This window comes from Leucoraja erinacea, chromosome 10, assembly GCF_028641065.1.
Source record: "Leucoraja erinacea ecotype New England chromosome 10, Leri_hhj_1, whole genome shotgun sequence".
Classification (NCBI taxonomy): domain Eukaryota; kingdom Metazoa; phylum Chordata; class Chondrichthyes; order Rajiformes; family Rajidae; genus Leucoraja; species Leucoraja erinaceus.
Window position 1 is genome coordinate 4,435,943 of NC_073386.1, and position 18,287 is coordinate 4,454,229.

At 44.6% G+C, this 18,287-nt stretch overlaps 1 protein-coding gene across 2 annotated transcripts in view; it reads left to right on the forward strand.

Annotated features, from left to right (window-relative positions):
• usp33 (ubiquitin specific peptidase 33) overlaps nt 1-18,287 on the forward strand; it is a 71,673-nt gene that overhangs the window by 26,813 nt on the left and 26,573 nt on the right. For both annotated transcript variants that reach the window (XR_008724089.1, XM_055641312.1), the window contains exons 10-15: nt 244-598; nt 7,201-7,338; nt 10,854-10,966; nt 16,076-16,248; nt 16,391-16,461; nt 18,183-18,216. Coding sequence is in view for 1 of the 2 variants with exons in the window: in XM_055641312.1 (XP_055497287.1) it covers nt 244-598; nt 7,201-7,338; nt 10,854-10,966; nt 16,076-16,248; nt 16,391-16,461; nt 18,183-18,216 (884 nt within the window). In the remaining variant the exon portion in view is untranslated. The remainder of the gene's footprint in view (nt 1-243; nt 599-7,200; nt 7,339-10,853; nt 10,967-16,075; nt 16,249-16,390; nt 16,462-18,182; nt 18,217-18,287) is intronic.

An 18,287-nucleotide genomic window follows, 5' to 3' on the forward strand; every position in this document is an offset into this window, starting at 1 on the left:
GTAGTGGAACAAGCATGCTTTCTGCTATGTAAAATTCATAAGCATATCCTTATGTCCGTAGATATGGTACGGGCCTCAGGGGTTATGAGGAGAAGGCTGGATGGGTAGATCAGCCATGATTGAATGGTGGGGTAGACTTGATGGGCCAAATGGCCTAATTCTGCTCCTATCACTTATGGCCTTATGATATAAACAATGTGATTTGACAAATATTAGTCTAATTGTGCTGTATCACTTTACTAGGATGCCCAAGAATTTTTGCGCTGTTTGATGGATCAACTTCATGAAGAACTAAAGGAACAAGTTGCGGAGCAGATTGCAGAGTCCCAATGTATAACCATGATCGAGCAAATGGAAGAAGAAAACTCGTCAGATAATGAATTTCAGTCTTGCGATTCGTGCGCTGGTAGCGATAAAGCTGATGGCGAGAGCAACCTGAAGATGATGACTGAAGATCAGGGGGGAGAGCTGCTGATGCACGAGGAACTGAAGAATCACGCTCCCACTAAAGTCCGGTCACAAGAGAGAAGTTTGCTGCATAAACTTTACAACCACAGCACGGGAGACGACTTGGATAAAGACATGGATACTTCCACAGGTGCTGTTCAAAGGGTATACAGTCATGAGATGGATTGAGAGAGAGGTCCACCAAGTCCACTCAGACCATCGGCCACCCGTTCACACTAGTTCTATGTTATCCCACTTTCTCATTCGCACATCCCAAAGCTGCATCCCGGAAAACGTGACAATAAACTAAAGCTTAACCGAACTCTCTCCACATTGCAGGCAATTAATCTGCAAGATAGTAAAAGTGCAGAGCTGGTTGCCAGGCAATACGTGTCTAATTATGGTAGATTATTTAGATTTCTAGCCAGCTTGGTCACTGTTTCAAAGTTTTAAAATCTCTATTTCCTGAACCGGCAGTTCCTGAGGAGCCACAACCCAGATTCAGGGGAGAAGCCGCATAGGATACCATCTCCTCTCTCGCACCCAAGCATAAGTCTACAGCGCCTCAATCATCGTAAAATATCCTGGAGATTCTTAATAGCAGCAGCGTTATGTAAAATATGATGAGGAATCTTGCTAGAAATTGCTAAGATATGTAATAAATAGCCCAGCCAGAAAATACGTTTTCGGTAGTTTAAAATGAGAGCTCGGGTGGTTCTGGAGAGATAGGATCAAGGCACGAGCAAAACACACAAAGTGCTGGAGGGGCTCAGTGTGTCAGACACAGCTGGGAGAGCAGCTGTCAAACAGAGACAGCAGCAGAGATAATGCAACCTCAGTCGCCGCAGCTTGCAGCCCTAATGCAACCTCAGTCGCCGCAGCTTGGCGCCAAACCGGAGCATGCGTCCTTTTTAGGGTGGGCACCTAAGGGTGTTGAACCGGATGGCATCACCCTGCTGCAACTGAATGCTGAAGGCCTAACTGGCTACAGTGCCTGGAGGGCGTTACATAACTTCTACTGCCTCTAACGCAAGAAGAAGAAGACAGCGCCAGAGACCCGGGCTCGATCCTGAAATCACACGTTCTGCCTGTGATCATGTGGGTTTCCTCCGGGTGCTCCAGTTTCCTCCCACATCCCAAAGACGTGTGGGTTTGTAGGTTAATTGTCTTCTGTAAACTGCCCCTAATGTGCAGGGAGTAGATGAGAAAGTGGGATCATGTAGAACTGGTGTGAATGGGTGATCGATGGCTGGCATGGACTTGGTGGGCTGAAGTGCCTGCTTCCATGCTGTATCTCTGAACTAAATCTCTGGAGGGAATGGACAGATTACGTTTCGGGTTCAGACCTTTCTTTAGACGGAAAAAGAGACCCAACGTAAAACGTCATCGAGATAGACACAAATTGCTGGTGTAACTTAGTGGGTCAGGCAGCATCTCTAGAGTAAGAGGATGGGTGACGTTCCGGGTCGAGACTTTTCTTCAAACTATCCATTCCCTCTACTAATGCTGCCTGACCCGCATAGTTCCACTTTGTTTTGTTTGCTCTAGTGCCCACCTTTTAAAGATCCATATATACTTAATTTGACCCACTTTATGCCTACAGTTTCCCAAATTATCAGGCTGCCTCCTATCGTAGTAACATCACTGGAAGTTTGTCATTTGTTCATAACCAATAGACAATAGGTGCAGGAGTAGGCCATTTGGCCATTCGATGTGATCATGGCTGATTATCCCCAATCGGTATCCCATTTCTGCCTTCTCCCCATATCCCCTGATGCCGTTATCTTTAAGAGCCCACCCTGTGTACTCTGTGCCCTGATGTACTCACTCACTCAGTGAAACCAGTAAACTGTGTCCAATGCTGGCACCCATGCTTAAATTGGTATCGGGACATCTGATGTTTGCTTCCTAATTATGCCTACCTGACTGATCACTCATCTGTTTGTGCAGCCAGTCAATCCCGTGTCACTGAGTTTCTAGCAGCAGCTTCTCAGTGCAGCACCCACTCTGATCCCATCGAGCATTATGAAAATGTGGCTCGCGGTGATTCAGGGCCATTTAAAGCCAGAGGAGTTGTTGATTGTGTGGGATCATTAGATCAAGGTGTTCAGAAGTGAAAGGAGCAGTTAAGCCATTAGGCCCGTCAAGTCTACTCCGCCATTCAATCTTGGCTGATCTACCCCTCTTAACCCCATTCTCCTGCCTTCTCCCCATAACTCCCGACACCCGAACTAATGAAGAATCTATCTAAGGTACACAAAAAAGCTGGAGAAACTCAGCGGATGCAGCAGCATCTATGGAGCGAAGGAAATAGGCAACGTTTCGGGCCGAAACCCTCTGCCTTAAAAGTATCCATTGACTTGGCCTCCACAGCCCTCTGTGGCCAGCCACAGTGAAAATGCATGACCCTCTCCCTCCATGGCAGCCTTTTGGATAGTTGATGTGGTTAGAGAGTGTGTACTTTAAGGGCAGGACTCACTTCCCATAACCACTTGGAATGATGCAGAACTGAAATCTCTGCAGTCAGCTGCTGTGGTTAATTGTGAAAAGTTACACCAAAACGGTTGAAAACACCTCTAACTATTTTAAGGCTAGCTTAATTAAGTAGCTGGGCCTCTTACTGGAGTTTAGAAGGTCGAGGGGGGACCTCATTGAAACTTACAGAATAATAAAAGGCATAGATAGAGTGGATGTGGAAAGGATATTTTCACTGGTGGGAGAGTTGGACATCCAAGATGGCGGCGCGCACGGTCGCAGCGGCTCACGGCTCCCGGACTCGGTGCTCTTTTTTGTTGTTTGTGTACGTTGTGTTGTCCGTGTACGTCTTTGCAGTCGGTTCTGCGAACACCCGCTACACCCGCTACTCCCGACAGAACCTCGTGGATATCGGGGATATCGTTGTACAGCGTCAGCCTGCGGTTTCGGGTGCCTTCCACCGCAAGTATAACATCCCGGGCGACATAGCAAGACCACCGGGGTCCCCGTGGATTGTTGTCGGGTCTAGGAGGCGGCGCAGACGGAGGAGGGAGAGGAAGCAGAAGCGAGGCCGCAGGTCTGGAGCTTTGCTAAGGCTAAGGAATCAACCACACAAGCCACCTCTACCGAGCCTGTATCTCTCCAACGCCAGATCCCTGGTTCACAAATGGATGACCTGGAAGTGCAACTCGCTGGGAATCGGTATGTTCGTGACTGCTGTGTTATGATCATCACAAACCTGGCTTCAGGGGATACCTGATGCTAGCATGCAGCTAGCAGGTCGCTTTCTGCTCCGCGGGGACAGGTGACCTCGAGTACATGTCTGTAAGATGCCGGCCTTTTTTTCTACCGAGAGAACTAACAGTCGTAATTGTCACGGCTGTGTATATTCCACCTGACGCCAATGTAAACAAGGCGCTCTCTCTCCTGCTGAACACCATTAACGAACAGCAGCGGGACCACCCCGAAGGTGTTCACATAATCGCAGGGGACTTTAATAAGGCCAACTTGAAGACTGTACTGCCGAAATTCTACCAACATGTCAAGTGTTCTACTAGAGGGGTGAACACGCTGGATCATGTTTACACCAATATCAAGCACGCGTATAGAGCCATCCCCCTCCCCCAACTCGGCCAGTCAGATCATCTCTCCCTCCTGCTCTCTCCAGCCTACACCCCCCTCAGACGCAGTGCCAGGCCCACCATAAAATCTGTTACAACCTGGCCTGAAAATGCACTCTCCAATCTACAGGACTGCTTTACCCAGACAAACTGGGACATATTCGAACACCAGGATCTGGAAACTCTCACAGAATAGGTGCTGGACTATATCAAGTTCTGCATCGGAAATGTGACTGTAGACAAAAACATACGGGTTTTCCCAAACCAGAAACCCTGGATGTCCAGTCAGGTCCGCACACTCCTCAGAGCCCGCGATGCTGCCTTCAGGTCAGGTGACAGAGCTCTGTACAGGGCTGCTCGAGCCGACCTGAAAAGTGGTATTAAAAAGGCCAAGGCGGATCACAAGAGGAGCATAGAGTCCCACTTGTCCAGCAATAATACACGGGAGGTATGGCGGGGCATACAAGACATTACCAACTACAGAGGCTGTGCCACAAAGTCAGAAGACCTGAGTGCGCCGCTGGCAGAAAAGCTAAATTGCTTCTTCTCCCGCTTTGAAACATCACAACAGCAGCACTCACCTGCTACAGCCCTGTTCCCACCCTCACCTGGCTCCTGTACTACCCCACTCACTGTCGGGGAACACGATGTCAGACGGGTGCTCCTGGCAGTGAACCCCAAGAAGGCTACCGGCCCAGATGGAGTCCCTGGTAAGGTGATCAGAGCGTGCGCCCACCAGCTCACTGCCATCTTCACCAGAATTTTCAATCTCTCCCTGGCCCAGGCAGTTATTCCGTCCTGCCTAAAATCAGCCACAATCGTCCCTGTGCCGAAGAAGTCTCCCATCACCAGCCTTAATGACTACCGTCCTGTTGCCCTCACTCCGGTAATCACGAAGTGCTTCGAGAGATTGGTCCTCCAGCACATCAAGGACTATCTACCACCAGACTTCGACCCCCACCAATTCGCTTATCGCCAAAACAGATCCACAGAAGACGCCATCACCGTAGCTCTCCACTCTGCGCTGAGCCATCTGGAGCAGGGGCAGAGCTACGTCCGGATGCTCTTTGTGGATTTTAGTTCAGCCTTTAACACAATCATCCCGGACATCCTCATTGGTAAACTGGTCACTCTCGGCCTCCCCACTGTCACATGTGCCTGGATTAAGGATTTCCTCACAAACCGGCCCCAGACTGTGAGACTTGGCCCCCACCTCTCCTCCACTCGCAGGTTGAGTACCGGTTCCCCACAGGGCTGTGTGCTAAGCCCCCTCTTATACTGTCTCTACACCTACGACTGTAGTCCGGCCCACAACAACAACCGCATCGTCAAATTTGCTGACGACACTACTGTGGTCGGACTTATTTCAAAGGGAGACGAGGCAGCCTACAGAGAGGAAGTCCTGAAGTTGACAACCTGGTGCTCAGAAAACAATCTGGCTCTGAACACCAGGAAAACAAAAGAGCTCATTGTCGACTTCAGGAGGCACAGCACCGACTTAGTCCCCCTACACATTAACGGCGAGTGTGTGGAGAGGGTCAACACCTTCCGGTTTCTCGGCGTCCATATCGCGGCTGACATCTCCTGGACGGACAACACGACGGCGGTCATCAAGAAGGCTCAGCAGCGGCTGCACTTCCTGAGGGTCCTCAGGAAGCACAACCTAGATTCTAACCTGCTGCTGACCTTCTACCGCTCGTCCATCGAGAGCCTGCTGACATACTGCATTACAGCATGGTATGGCAGCTGCACCATGGCAGACAGGGAGAGGCTTCAGAGGGTAACCAGGACAGCGCAGAGAGGATCATGGACATCTACACCTCCCGCTGCCTTAGCAGGGCAAAGAAGATCACCAAAGACAGCTCCCATCCTGCGTTTGGACTGTTCGACCTGCTGCCCTCTGGAAGGCGCTATAGGTGCATCAAATCCAGGACAAACAGACTCAGGAATAGCTGCTTCCCGAGAATTATATCTACCATAAATTCAAATCCACACATGCACTGACTACACCGCCCAACACGGACTTCCATCTGTATATATGTATATATGTATGTAGCGCCGTAGAATTTGTGCACCTATTCCCCCCCCCCCATCTCCCTTCTGTTTTGTTTTTCTGTTTCTTGTTTTTTGTGTAAAATTGTATGTATGCACTGAGTACGAGCAGCTTTCAGTTTCACTGTACATGTATAGTGACAATAAATGGCATATCTATATCTATCTATCTAGGACCAGAGGCCCCTAGCCTCTGAATTAAAGGGTGCTCTTTTAGAAAAGAGGTGAGGAGGAACTTCTTTAATCAGAGGGTAGTTAATCTGTGGAAGTCATTGCCACAGAGGGCTGTGTAGCCCAAATCAGTGGATATTTTTAAGGCAGAGACAGACACATTCTTGATTAGAACGGGTGTCAAGGGTTATGGGGAGAAGGCAGGAAAATGGGATTAGGAGGCAGAGATAGGCCATGATTAAATGGCGTAGAATTGATGGGCCGAATGGCATAATTCTACTCATATAACTTATGAACTTATAATGATTTTTGAGTCCCGCAATTGGGAAGATAGATTAAAGTCACCATCCATGGAGAAATAAGTAACTGCAGATGCTGGTTTACACAAAAGGACACAAAGTGCTGGAGTAACCCAGCAGGTCAGGCAGCATCTCTGGAGAACATGGATAGGTGACGTTTCGGGCCGGGGCCCTTCTTCAGACTGATTGTAGGGGGAGGAAGAAAGCTGGGAGAGAGGAGGAGCAGGGCTAAAGCTGGTAGGTAACGGGTTGATATTGGTGAGGTGAGGGGGGAGGTTGATAGGCAGGTGACCGACACAAGGTTCGAGTAACTCAACAGGTCAGGCAGACGTTTCAGGTCGAGACCCTTCTTCAAGTGGTTGGACAAAGACCAGAGATCCTGACGTTCAGACGTCCCGACCCAAAACGTCACCTATTCATATTCTCCAGAGATGCTGCCTGACCCGCTGAGTTCCTCCAGCAATTTGTGTCCAAATGCAGCACCCATTTCCGAAAAACAAATGTAATCCAATTTCAAGGTAATGGAGTATAACATTCCCAAGAGCAATTTTATGTGTCCATTCCACTAACTACATGATGTAATAAAGCTGCTTTTACATTTCCTTTGAAGTAACGCTCATTTGTCTTTCTTTCAGAGGTTATCACAGATGTGTCAATGCACAATTCGTCGACACCTAACAGTCCTATGCTGAATGAGGCAAATTCAAGGTTGTCCAGCAGCCCACCGCGATCTACTTCAGTGTGGGGAGGTCTTGTTTCCTCACACAAAAAAGGTATTGTCTGCTGTAGATTAGATTACCATCTGGTGTGGTAGCTGTGCTGTGCAGACTTGAAGATTCTACAGCACATTCTGTTCTCTGGTCGGTGAACTGATTAACGGTTCAAAAGCACTGCATACACTTTGGTCTCGTTTAAGGTCAGCTTGTACTGTAAATGGCAGGGCTGTGGGAAGTGTTGTAGAGCAGAGGGATCTAGGAGTGCAGGTACATAGCGCCACAGGTAGATGGGGTGGTCAAAAAGGCTTTTCACACTTTGGTCTTCAGAGTATTGAGCATAGAAGTTGGGAGGTCATGTGACATTGGTGAAGCTGCATTTAGAGTATTATGTTCAGTTCTGGGGATCATGTTATAGGAAAGATGTTGCCAAGTTAGAAGGGGTGCAGTAAAGATTTGCAAGGATGTTGCCAGGACGTGAGTGTCCTCGAGCTATAAGGAGAGGTTGAGCAGGCTGGGACTCTATTCCCTGGAGCGCAGGAGGATGTGGTGTGATCTTATAGGTGTGTGTGTGTGTGTACAAAATCATGAAAGGAATAGATCGGGTGGAAGCACAGAGATTCTTGCCCCAGAGTAGGTGAATCGAGAACCAGAGGGCATAGGTTTACGGTGAAGGGGGAAAGATTTTATAGGAACCTAAGGGGTGACTTCTACATACAAATGATGGTAGGTGTATGGAACACACTGTCAGAGGAGGTAGCTGAGGCAGTATTGCAACAATTAGGCAGATATTGATAGGCTTAGAGGGATATGGGCAAAGTGGGACTAGTGCAAATGGGACATTTACCAGTGTGAATGGCAAGCAAGTGGGACTAGTGTAAATGGGACATGTTGGTTAGTGTGGGCAAGTTGGGCCGATGGGCCTGTTTTGACTCTATTTTGATTTGGAGGCAATGCAGAGGATGCTTATTAGATTTGTTCCTGTAATGAAGGACCTATGAACAATATTGAGTAATTGGAGCTATCCTCTTTAAGAATGCAATGCAGAGAACACTTGCCTAATTTATTCCTGGGATGAAGGATATGACCTTTGAGCTGATATTGAGAAGATTGGATTATCCTCTTTATAGTTTACCAAAATGAGAGTTGAGCTAGTTGAAGCAAGCAAGATTTTGTGGTGGCCTGACAGTGTATAGATCCTGTAAGTTGGTATGGTCACGTAAATCTAAGGAGCATATTCATAACAAAGGCCATCTATTTAAGGTGGAGGTGAGAAATGTGTCTCTGAATTGTGGATCTTTGGGATTCCATACTCAGAACTGTAGGTGCTGCATCATTCATGATACTCGAGGTTGAGAGAATTTCAGAGTTTTGGGGAATCGGGGATTATGGAGTATTGGTTGTACAATAGACAACAGGTGCAGGAGTAGGCCATTCGGCCCTTCGAGCCAGCACTCCCATTCAATGTAATCGTGGCTGATCATCCACAATCAGTACCCCATTCCTGCCTTCTCCCCATATCCCTTGACTCTGCTATCTTTAAGAGCCCTATCAAGCTCTCGCTTGGAAGTCTCCAAAGAACAGGCATCCACCGCCCTCTGAAGCAGAGAATTCCACAGACTCACTACTCTCTGTGTGAAAAAGTGTTTCCTCATCTCCGTTCTAAATGCCTTACCCTAGGAATGTTACGAACATTTGAGATTTTAAAACCTGTACTTTATCCCATCAGATAAAGCATAAAAAGAAGTTTAATTTGATACCTAATTCATTTTCATATCTTCAGTATTAAAAATGGTATGATCATTTTCATACTCGGAAATTAGCATCTTGCTTCCTATTACTTTTCCATTGACTTAACACAAAAGCTGTGATCGAGGACAGTCAAAAGCCCATAACTTTCTTAAAAATTAAGAGAACTGAATGAAATTTTCGTTTATTATCGATTGAAGCATTCTGAAACAAATATGAAACATCTCACTTGGATGACCTGAAATTAAAGCATATAATTAGTTACTTACCTAATTGTAGCTAATTACAAAATTGATCATTGTGACGGAAATAGTAATAAACACACAGACTGCCTTGAAAATTCAAAAATGTGATATTCTCAAGATCAGAACTTTAATATTGTTGTATTATATGCTGTGTCTGTAACAGACAGGTAAATAAATTACAATTTCTAGCAAAGACCAAGTCTTTATGGAGAAGATCAGTTGCTAGCTGGTACATTGGCATATCATAATCAGTAGCATCATCATACTCCTCAGATTGTAACCAATAAGCAACTCTGTACACCTTGTTTTTCCTCAACTTTTCCATTTTGGAATTGTAAACTACAAGTTTTTGCTCTTCAAACCACGCATGACATGTCTTTCTGCCCACTACTTTCCCATTAACAATGTCCTGTAGATCATCACATTTGGAGTAGTCCAAATTCAGATAATCTCTACGAATGCTGTCTAAATCAGTCTCTTTTGCTGGGCATTTGGATTGACAATTTTGCATTTCTTCTTCGGAGACATCCGTTTAAAATGTAAAGAAAAAAAACACTGAAATGCATTACAGAAACAAGTTACTATTTGCAGTTTTAGAAAAAAGGTAGAAATGATAAAGTTAAACACTAAAACAAATAGTAAATACCCAACAAAAAATTCATCTTCATCAGTTTCATCAAATTAATTAAATTCATCTAATCAATTAAATTAATCTAAATTCAATTACTAGATCTAAACATCTATCCATTTCTTAAGATAAGGCTACATTTTTTTTAAATAGCCTAATTATCCAAATAACAAACTGATCCCATTCACACAAGAATTCACAATATAAAATGATTTTTAAATCTCACTTTGTCATGAATTTATATGCCAAATGGAAGAAATTTAATGTTTAATTCCCATAAATTAATCCAGAAACATCCACTCTCAAGATAATCAAAATCATTATTTTTTGCACAATACATCTGTACTGTGAATATTTAGTATGAAAATATTGATCATGGACAGACTATAACACAAAATATAGATGATTTATATGTTCTTATGACATGATTATGCAAAAAAATAATGAATTTGATTATCTTGAGAGGATATTTCTAGAATGTGATTGATTGAAATGTTGCCGTAGCCATATATTTTAAGCCCATATCGGCAGGCAAAAGACATCTTCGGCCCACTGAGTCCGCGTTGACCATTGATCACCTGTTCACGCTAGTTCTACGTTATCCCACTTTCTCATCCACTCCCTACACACTCAGGGCAATTTACAGAGGCTGATTAACCCACAAACCCGCATGTCTTTGGGACGTGGGTGGAAACCGGAGCACCAGAGGAAACTCATAAGGAGAACATGCAAACTCCACATAGATAGCACCAGAGGTGAGGATCAAACCGGCCTGAGCGCCACATTATCGGGGAGTACTTCCAGGGGGATTTCAAGTGCTCTCTCATAATTTTGTCCGGATTAAAGGAGGTGCCGGACCACCAGTTGCCGGTGGACATGTCTGTCAAAATCGCATGTTTTCAATATAAACATTTCTTCCCAGTAAAATTCTTCTTGTTTGCTTTCGATTTTAGTTACCTCTTTTGTACCGCTTAAAAAAAGAAAACAAGCAAAGTACAAAAGTGTTATCTCTGACGTCTTTGACGGTACCATTGTGAGTTCGGTGCAGTGTTTGACTTGTGATCGGGTAAGTGTGCATCTTGTGGCTCAGTTGAAGTTCTTCTTTGATTGTGTCTTATGCCTTATTGCGGACTCATCGTGGTAGAAGCTTGCACCCTCCTCTAACCGCGTCGTTCAGTCTGTTGAAATGTAACTGGCCTTAAATGATCGATGTATCTGGGCCTCTACTCGCTGGAGTTTAGAAGGATGAGGGGGTACTTGATTGAAACTTACCGGATAGTGAAAGGCCTGGACAGAGTAGATGCGGACAGGTCGACACAAAATGCTGGAGTAACTCAGCGTGACAGGCAGCATCCCTGGAGAGAAGGAATGGGTGTCGTTTTGGGTCGAGACCCATCTTCAGCCTGATGTCAGGGGAGGGGGTGGGACAAAGATAGAATGTAGTCAGAGACAGTAAGACTAGTGGGAGAACTGGGGAGGGGATGGAGAGAGAAAGCAAGGGCTATCTGAAGTTAGAGAAGTCATTGTTCATACCGCTGGGGTGTAAACTACCCAATATGAGATGCTGTTCCTCAAATTTGTGCTGGGCCTCACTCTGACAATGGAGGAGGCCCAGGTCAGATTGGGAATGGGAGGGGAATTGATGTGCTGAGCCACCAGGGACTACATTCTATCTTTGTCCCGGCCCCTCCCCTGACATCAGTTTGAAGAAGGGTCTCGACCCGAAACGTCACCCATTCCTTCTCTCCAGAGATGCTGTCTGACCCGCTGAGTTACTCCAGCATTTTGTGTCTACCTTCGATTTAAACCAGCATCTGCAGTTCTTTCATATACATATGTAGATGTGGAGAGGATGTCATAGCCTCATAATTAAAGTTCTTTTAGGAAGGCGATGAGGAGGAATTTCTTTAATCGGAGAGTGGTGAATCTGTGCAATTTACTGCCATAGAAGGCTGTGGAGACCATGGATATTTTTAAGGCAGAGATAGATAGATTATTGATTAGTACAGGTGTTAAGGGTTAGGGGGAGAAGGCAGGAGAGTGGGGTTAGGAGGGAGAGATAGTTGAATGGCAGAGTAGACTTGATGGGCCGAATGGCCTAATTCTGCTCCTATCACTGATGAAGTTATGAACTTATCTGACGTTGTGAAGTGGGACCAATAGTTTAGTTTAGTTTGTATTGCATGTCATGTGTTGCTGTTGAAAATGGAACTGCTTCAAACAGAACCCCTAATGACCAACGGACACACTGTCCCATGGAAGAAGGGTCCCAAATTCTTCTAGTTTAGGAAGAACTATCCATGTTGCCCAATGATGCTGCCTGATCTACTGAGTTAATCCAGCACTTTGTGTCCTACAATAGAGCAGCAACTTGAGGGGCAACTTTTCCCACTGTGGTTGAGGAAGGTTTGTGATCCTTCTTCGGAATGGTTGCGGGGGGAGGAGAAAAGTTAGAAGAGAGGAGGAGGAGGAAGGACAAAACGTGGCAGGTAATAGGTTAACACCTATAACAGAGGGAGATTAGATAGGCAGATGGTTGGACAGAAGGCCTGAAATGAAAAAAATATGGTGTTAGTGGGAGAAAAAAGGGTGAAAGAGTTGCGAATTGTGAAGCCAGAGAAAGGAATGGAGGGGGAAGGGGAAATAGGTGTGAGTCCAGGTGGGTTATGGGTGGGGGTTGAAGGGAGAAAGTGGGAGATGAGAGAAGAAATGTTCTTGAAGTGTTCTTGTCATTGTGCTGCAATCTTAATCTGTGCACCGTCAATAGAAAGCCTTCAATTCCAATAAAGAGTGCAAGTGTCAATTAGCAATTATCCTATTTTAATGTGTTAATAGAAAAATCTATAGCATGTGCTTAACTAAAATTAACTTTAAACAAGATGAATTATTATGCCCCTGTCCCATTTAGGCGATTTTTTTTAAAAAACTTTTTTTTTAACTTTTTTAAATTTTTTTGGTGGTGACTAGGCTGTCGCCGGGGTGTCACCTGTATGGTCTCCTCAGTCGCCCAAACAGTCGCATCTTTTTTTCTGGTCGTTGCTAGATTTCAAAATGTTCAAAACTTTTCGGCGAAAGTCGGGGCTCTTGGGCTTGACTCCAACGATCGCAGCTTGATGTAGGTGCTGTCGTAGATTGTTGCCAGGATGACGTAGGTTGTCGCCGGTGCTGACTTTGGTGAATTCCATTGGCGACTACCTACGTCAACCGGCGACAGGCACCGGCGACTGAATTCTCTTACCTTGTCATGGCTTGTCGCGGGTGGACGTAAGTTGTTGTAAGTGTGGTCGGAGGTTGTTGTATGTGTGGACGTCCTAATGGGTCGTCGGTTGTCGGTAGCTTGACGTCGACTAGGTGGTAGGTTGTTGTAGACATTGTCGTAGACATTATCGTAGGGGGGGGCCCAGTCACCGTTTTTTCGGCGACCTGAACTATGACAGTCGCGGCAGTCACCGAGAAAATCGCCTAAGTGGGACAGGCCAGTTATTTATTGCACCGTCAGATTTTTTTTTGTATTTGGCCAGGTCGAGCAGAATTAAAATCTACATGTGTAGAAAAGAACTGCAGATGCTGGTATATACCGAAGATATGACACAAAATGCTGGAGTAACTCAGCGGGTCAGGCAGCATCTCTGGAGATCCCAGCATCAGCATCCCGACCAAAAGCGTTGCCCTTTTTTCTCCAGAGATACTGTCTGATCCGCTGAGTTACTCCAACACTTTGTGTCCATCTTGTTTAGTAAAACCCAAATACTTGGCTGGGACAGTGAAACCGATAAACCTACGGTTAAACTGGTTTATGCTGGGGATAATCATTTTATTTCTGCAAAATGTCAACAGCCTCTGTCTACTGTTCGTGACTGATCATTTCTTGTAGAATGAGAGTGTTGATTGATATACTTTAACTGTAGACCAGTAACTGTGACTATTGACTTGACATATCCTATTAGTGTGATCAGGGACATCTGTGCAAGGCATATTTGATAAAGTGCTGTGGGATTCGGCGGCTCAAGGGATTTGATGTGTTGTGTAAATAGTTATGTGTACTATGCAGTTTTGCATGCAGGCATGAACTCGGCAAAAGAGCTGCTTTCTAAGTGGGTACAACTGTTAAGTCATTTGCCCCTGGGATTGTTTGGCTCTGGGATGTTTTGACACACACACACACTGGCCATGCTTGTAGCAGGGAACTGATTGATTGCTCAGGGCAGTCATTCGTTTGCTTAGTTTGAAGTTACAGCGCGGAAACAGGCCCTTCAGCCCACTGAGTCCGCACCGACCAGTGATCCCTGCACACATACACTATCCTACACACACCAAGACCAGTTTTACATTTATGCATCTGCTTGTTTGCTGACCTTTTTGCTTGCTGCACAAAGTCTGCTGGATATTATTTTTAAGAACGAACTGCAGATGCTGGAAAAATCGAAGGTAGACAAAAATGCTGGAGAAGCGAGTGAGGCAGCATCTCTGGAGCGATGGAATAGGTCCTTCTTCAGACTCGTCTCGACCCAAAACATCACCTATTCCATCGCTCCATAGATGCTGCCTCACCTGCCGAGTTTCTACAGCATTTTTGTCTACCTTGGATATTATTTTTAATAGTTATTGCGTATTCAATGCTTCTTTTAAACTTAGTGCATGTATTTTTTGTAATATACGTATTATATACAAAGGTAGTATGTTATGTGCAAGGAAAAAGTAATAATAAAATCCTAACTTTGATTGCAGAATATATGCGCTATCATTAGAACTTTAGACTTTAAAGATACAGCACAAAAGTGGGCCCTTCAGCCCAAGACTAGCCATCGCTAGCACTATCTTGCATACGAGGGACAATTTACAATTTTACCAAAGCTAATTAACCTACACACCAATACGTCTTTGGAGTCCAAGTCTCTGGCGCTGTAGGGCAGCAACTCTACCGCTGCGCCACAGTGTCGCCCCTCTCTTCAGGGCTCCTCTCTCCATTAGAATTTTGTCTCGTTAGATGTTAATGTCTGGAGAGCAGATATTTTCAAAATATTTACAAAATGATCATTCAAGATCATCCAAATCAGTAACCTACCTGCCTTCTCTGATACCCCCTGATCCCCTTACAAAAAAGGGCCTGGAGAAACTCAGCTCTTGCAGCAGCATCTATGGAGCGAAGGAAATAGGCAACGTGGTTTCGGGCCGAAACCACCTTCTCTGACCCGCTGAGTTTCTCCAGCTTTTTTGGTGTGATACCTTCGATTCTCCAGCATCTGCAGTTCCTTCTTACCTAACACTGAAATGATTATATTTGGAGTAATGGAAGATGGGAATAAATTGAACACATCTCAAAATTTATTTTTTAACTATGGTTTAATAATAGCAAAAAAAATGTATACTTAAATTTTGGAAAAATACATCAATACCAACGCTTAAAATGTGGATTGCAAATATGTTGGGCACCGCACATCTTGCGATTCCTCCTAATGGATAAATCAGACCAATTCATAACGAGTTGGTCTCCATTTTGTCGTTTTCTTGGAATCATATGGTGCACACACAATTGTAAAAACTAACTGTTTCAGGACTGGATGAGGGTTGGTCAAGATTATAAACAATGATTTAAAAAAAAAAAATCCTTTCTTTATGTCTTATTCTCTTTTATCTATTTTCTTTTCCACAACTTTCTTCACTCATTCGTCTTTCTAATTTTTCTTCACACACTATATATCTCACGCTTTTCTATCCTTTACCATCTAATTTCTTTTTCTTATTCTAATCTTTCTTTAATATAACAAAAAAAATAAGAAGCTGTACATAAAATGTATTATGCAAATATATATTAGGCACTTTGGTGCCATATGATTGTACTTCTAATAATAAAATATTAAAAAAAAATGTTAATGTCTGTTTCTTTTCTTCCCCCTCTGTTACAGTTACTGTTTAGTTTATTGTCACGTGTACCGAGGTGCAGTGAAAAGCTTTGAAAAGCAGTGAAAAACACTTAACCTCGGTGCACGTGACAATAAACTAAATTGTAACTGTAAATGTAGTTTAGCTTGCCCCTAAGCGGGCCTCTCCTTTGAGCTATGTCGTTGTTAACAAAGTGTCACATTCAGTTGTCTTCTCATGTGGAGAATAATCGCACTACTTACTTTGAATTATGCTTAACTCCATCCCTTTGTCCCCCTGTGTTTGTTGTCAGGTGTCCACCACTCTGGAGACATTTCAAGATCTGTCCCTGCCTATCCCGGGTAAAGAAGATTTGGCCAAGCTTCATTCTTCAAGTCACCAAATGTCCTTGGTGAAAGCAGGGTCATGTGGTGAGGCCTATGCTCCACAAGGCTGGATCGCGTACGTCATGGAATACATCAAGAGGTGCGCATCAATCCTTGATTTACTGCTGGTGGTTTGGAACGTTTTTTTTATGGCCCTTGGCTGTTAAAGTTGTCAGAGCAAAGAAATTACAGCCTTTTCAAATCAATAATATTTCTCGCTCTGTTATCTATTATTTCCCTAGTTGGTTCTGGGGCCCTGTTGTATCTTTGCAGGACTGCTTGGCTGCCTTTTTCGCCAGAGATGAGCTCAAGGGTGAGTACAGACCTTGTAATCAAAATTATTTTAACAATGGGAGGGAAGGGGGGGGGAGGGGGGTAAGAAAGGTAAGAAAGGTGTGGGTGTAGGTGGTAACGGAGGGACTTCAATAACTCATTTATCTTGGATCGAGTGGATGTGGAGAGGATGTTTCCACTGGTGGGAGAATCTAGGACCAGAGGTCCATAGCCTCAGAATTAAAAGATGGTTCTTTAGGAAGGAGATGAGGAGGAATTTCTTTAGTCAGAGGGTGGTGAATCTGTGGAATTCGTTGCCACAGCGGCCTGTGGAGGCCAGGCCAATGGATAGAGGCCAGGCCAGAGATAGACAGATTCTTGATTAGTACGGGTGCCAGGGGTTATGGGGGGGAAGGCAGGAGAATGGAGTTTAGAGGGAAAGATAGATCAGCCATGATTAAATGACAGAGCAGACTTAATGGGCTGAATGGCCTAATTTTGCCCCTATCACTTATGAACAACTTTCCCGAATTGAAATGAGGCAAAAAATGCTGTTACTTTCATTCTCCTTTCTCTCTCCTGAATCAACAACGACAGCAACAAATTGTTTATAACACATGTCAAATATTATATGATAAAGATTAATAATCTGTCAGTGTGTTTCTCTCGCTTCATGTGCATCGCTGCGCATGTTGTTCCATGGCCATGTAGACCAAGATTTGGATGGGTTGGTTCGTCTTCTGTGCTGATCCCATTTGAGGGAGAGTGTAGGCATGTATCATTGTTTTCATGTATATTAGGCTAAGGCAAGACTGAGCTTATTTCGCCCTCCAGGGCCCTTTGGCCCAACTAGCCCACCAGCTGACATGGCTCATCGACACTAGTTCCACCGCTCCATTTTATTAAATGTTGCGATACTACCTGCTTCAACTACCTCCTCCGGCAGCACATTCCATACACCTACCACCCTTTGCTTAAAAAAAATTACCCCTCGACTTCCTATTAAATGTTTCCTCCCTCTCCTGAAACCGATGTCCTCTGGTTCCTGATTCCCCAAGAATGGTTCTTTAACTGTGTCAATTCTTGAAGTCAAGTCGAGCACTTATGGGAACATATGAGGGGCACTCATTGAAATATTACAACAAGGATGCCCAAAGAATGGAAGAAATAGACAATAGGTGCAGGAGTAGGCCATTTGGCCCTTCGAGCCAGCACCGCCATTCAATGTGATCATGGCTGATCATCCACAATCAGTACCACGTTCCTGCATTCTCCCCATATCCCCTGACTCCACTATTTTTTAAGAGCCCTTTCTAGCTCTCTCTTGAAAGCATCCAGAGAACTTGCCTCCACCGCCCTCTGAGGCAGAGAATTCCACAGACTTGCCACTCTCTGTGAGAAAAAGTGTTTCCTCGTCTCCGTTCTAAATGGCGGGGGAGAAACTGTTCTGGAGTCTGGTGGTGCACGCTTTCAATCTTCTGTAGCTTCTAGAAGTGGAAACGGGAAGAATGACCGGGGTGGGACGTTTAAAGGTGCCATGAAGAATGGGCGATGAGACAGATGCTGATATCAGTATTCTCCACAATGGGATAGGATATGATCAGGATTTTGCAGTATTAATACCGTGGCAATAATTGTATGTTTATAAATTGCAACAGTTCTGAGGAGAATTATGTCGTCAATTGGTTAGATTTTTTGTCCTTTGTTTAAGTTTTTTTTGTGGTACACATTGACATTAAATACCCCTTGTACAATTTGCAGGTGACAACATGTACAGCTGTGAAAAGTGTAAAAAGTAAGTACTGTGGTTTTTTTTTTTTTTTTTAAATTGGGCCAGAGTTTGACTGAATGGCCTGTTTCCATGCT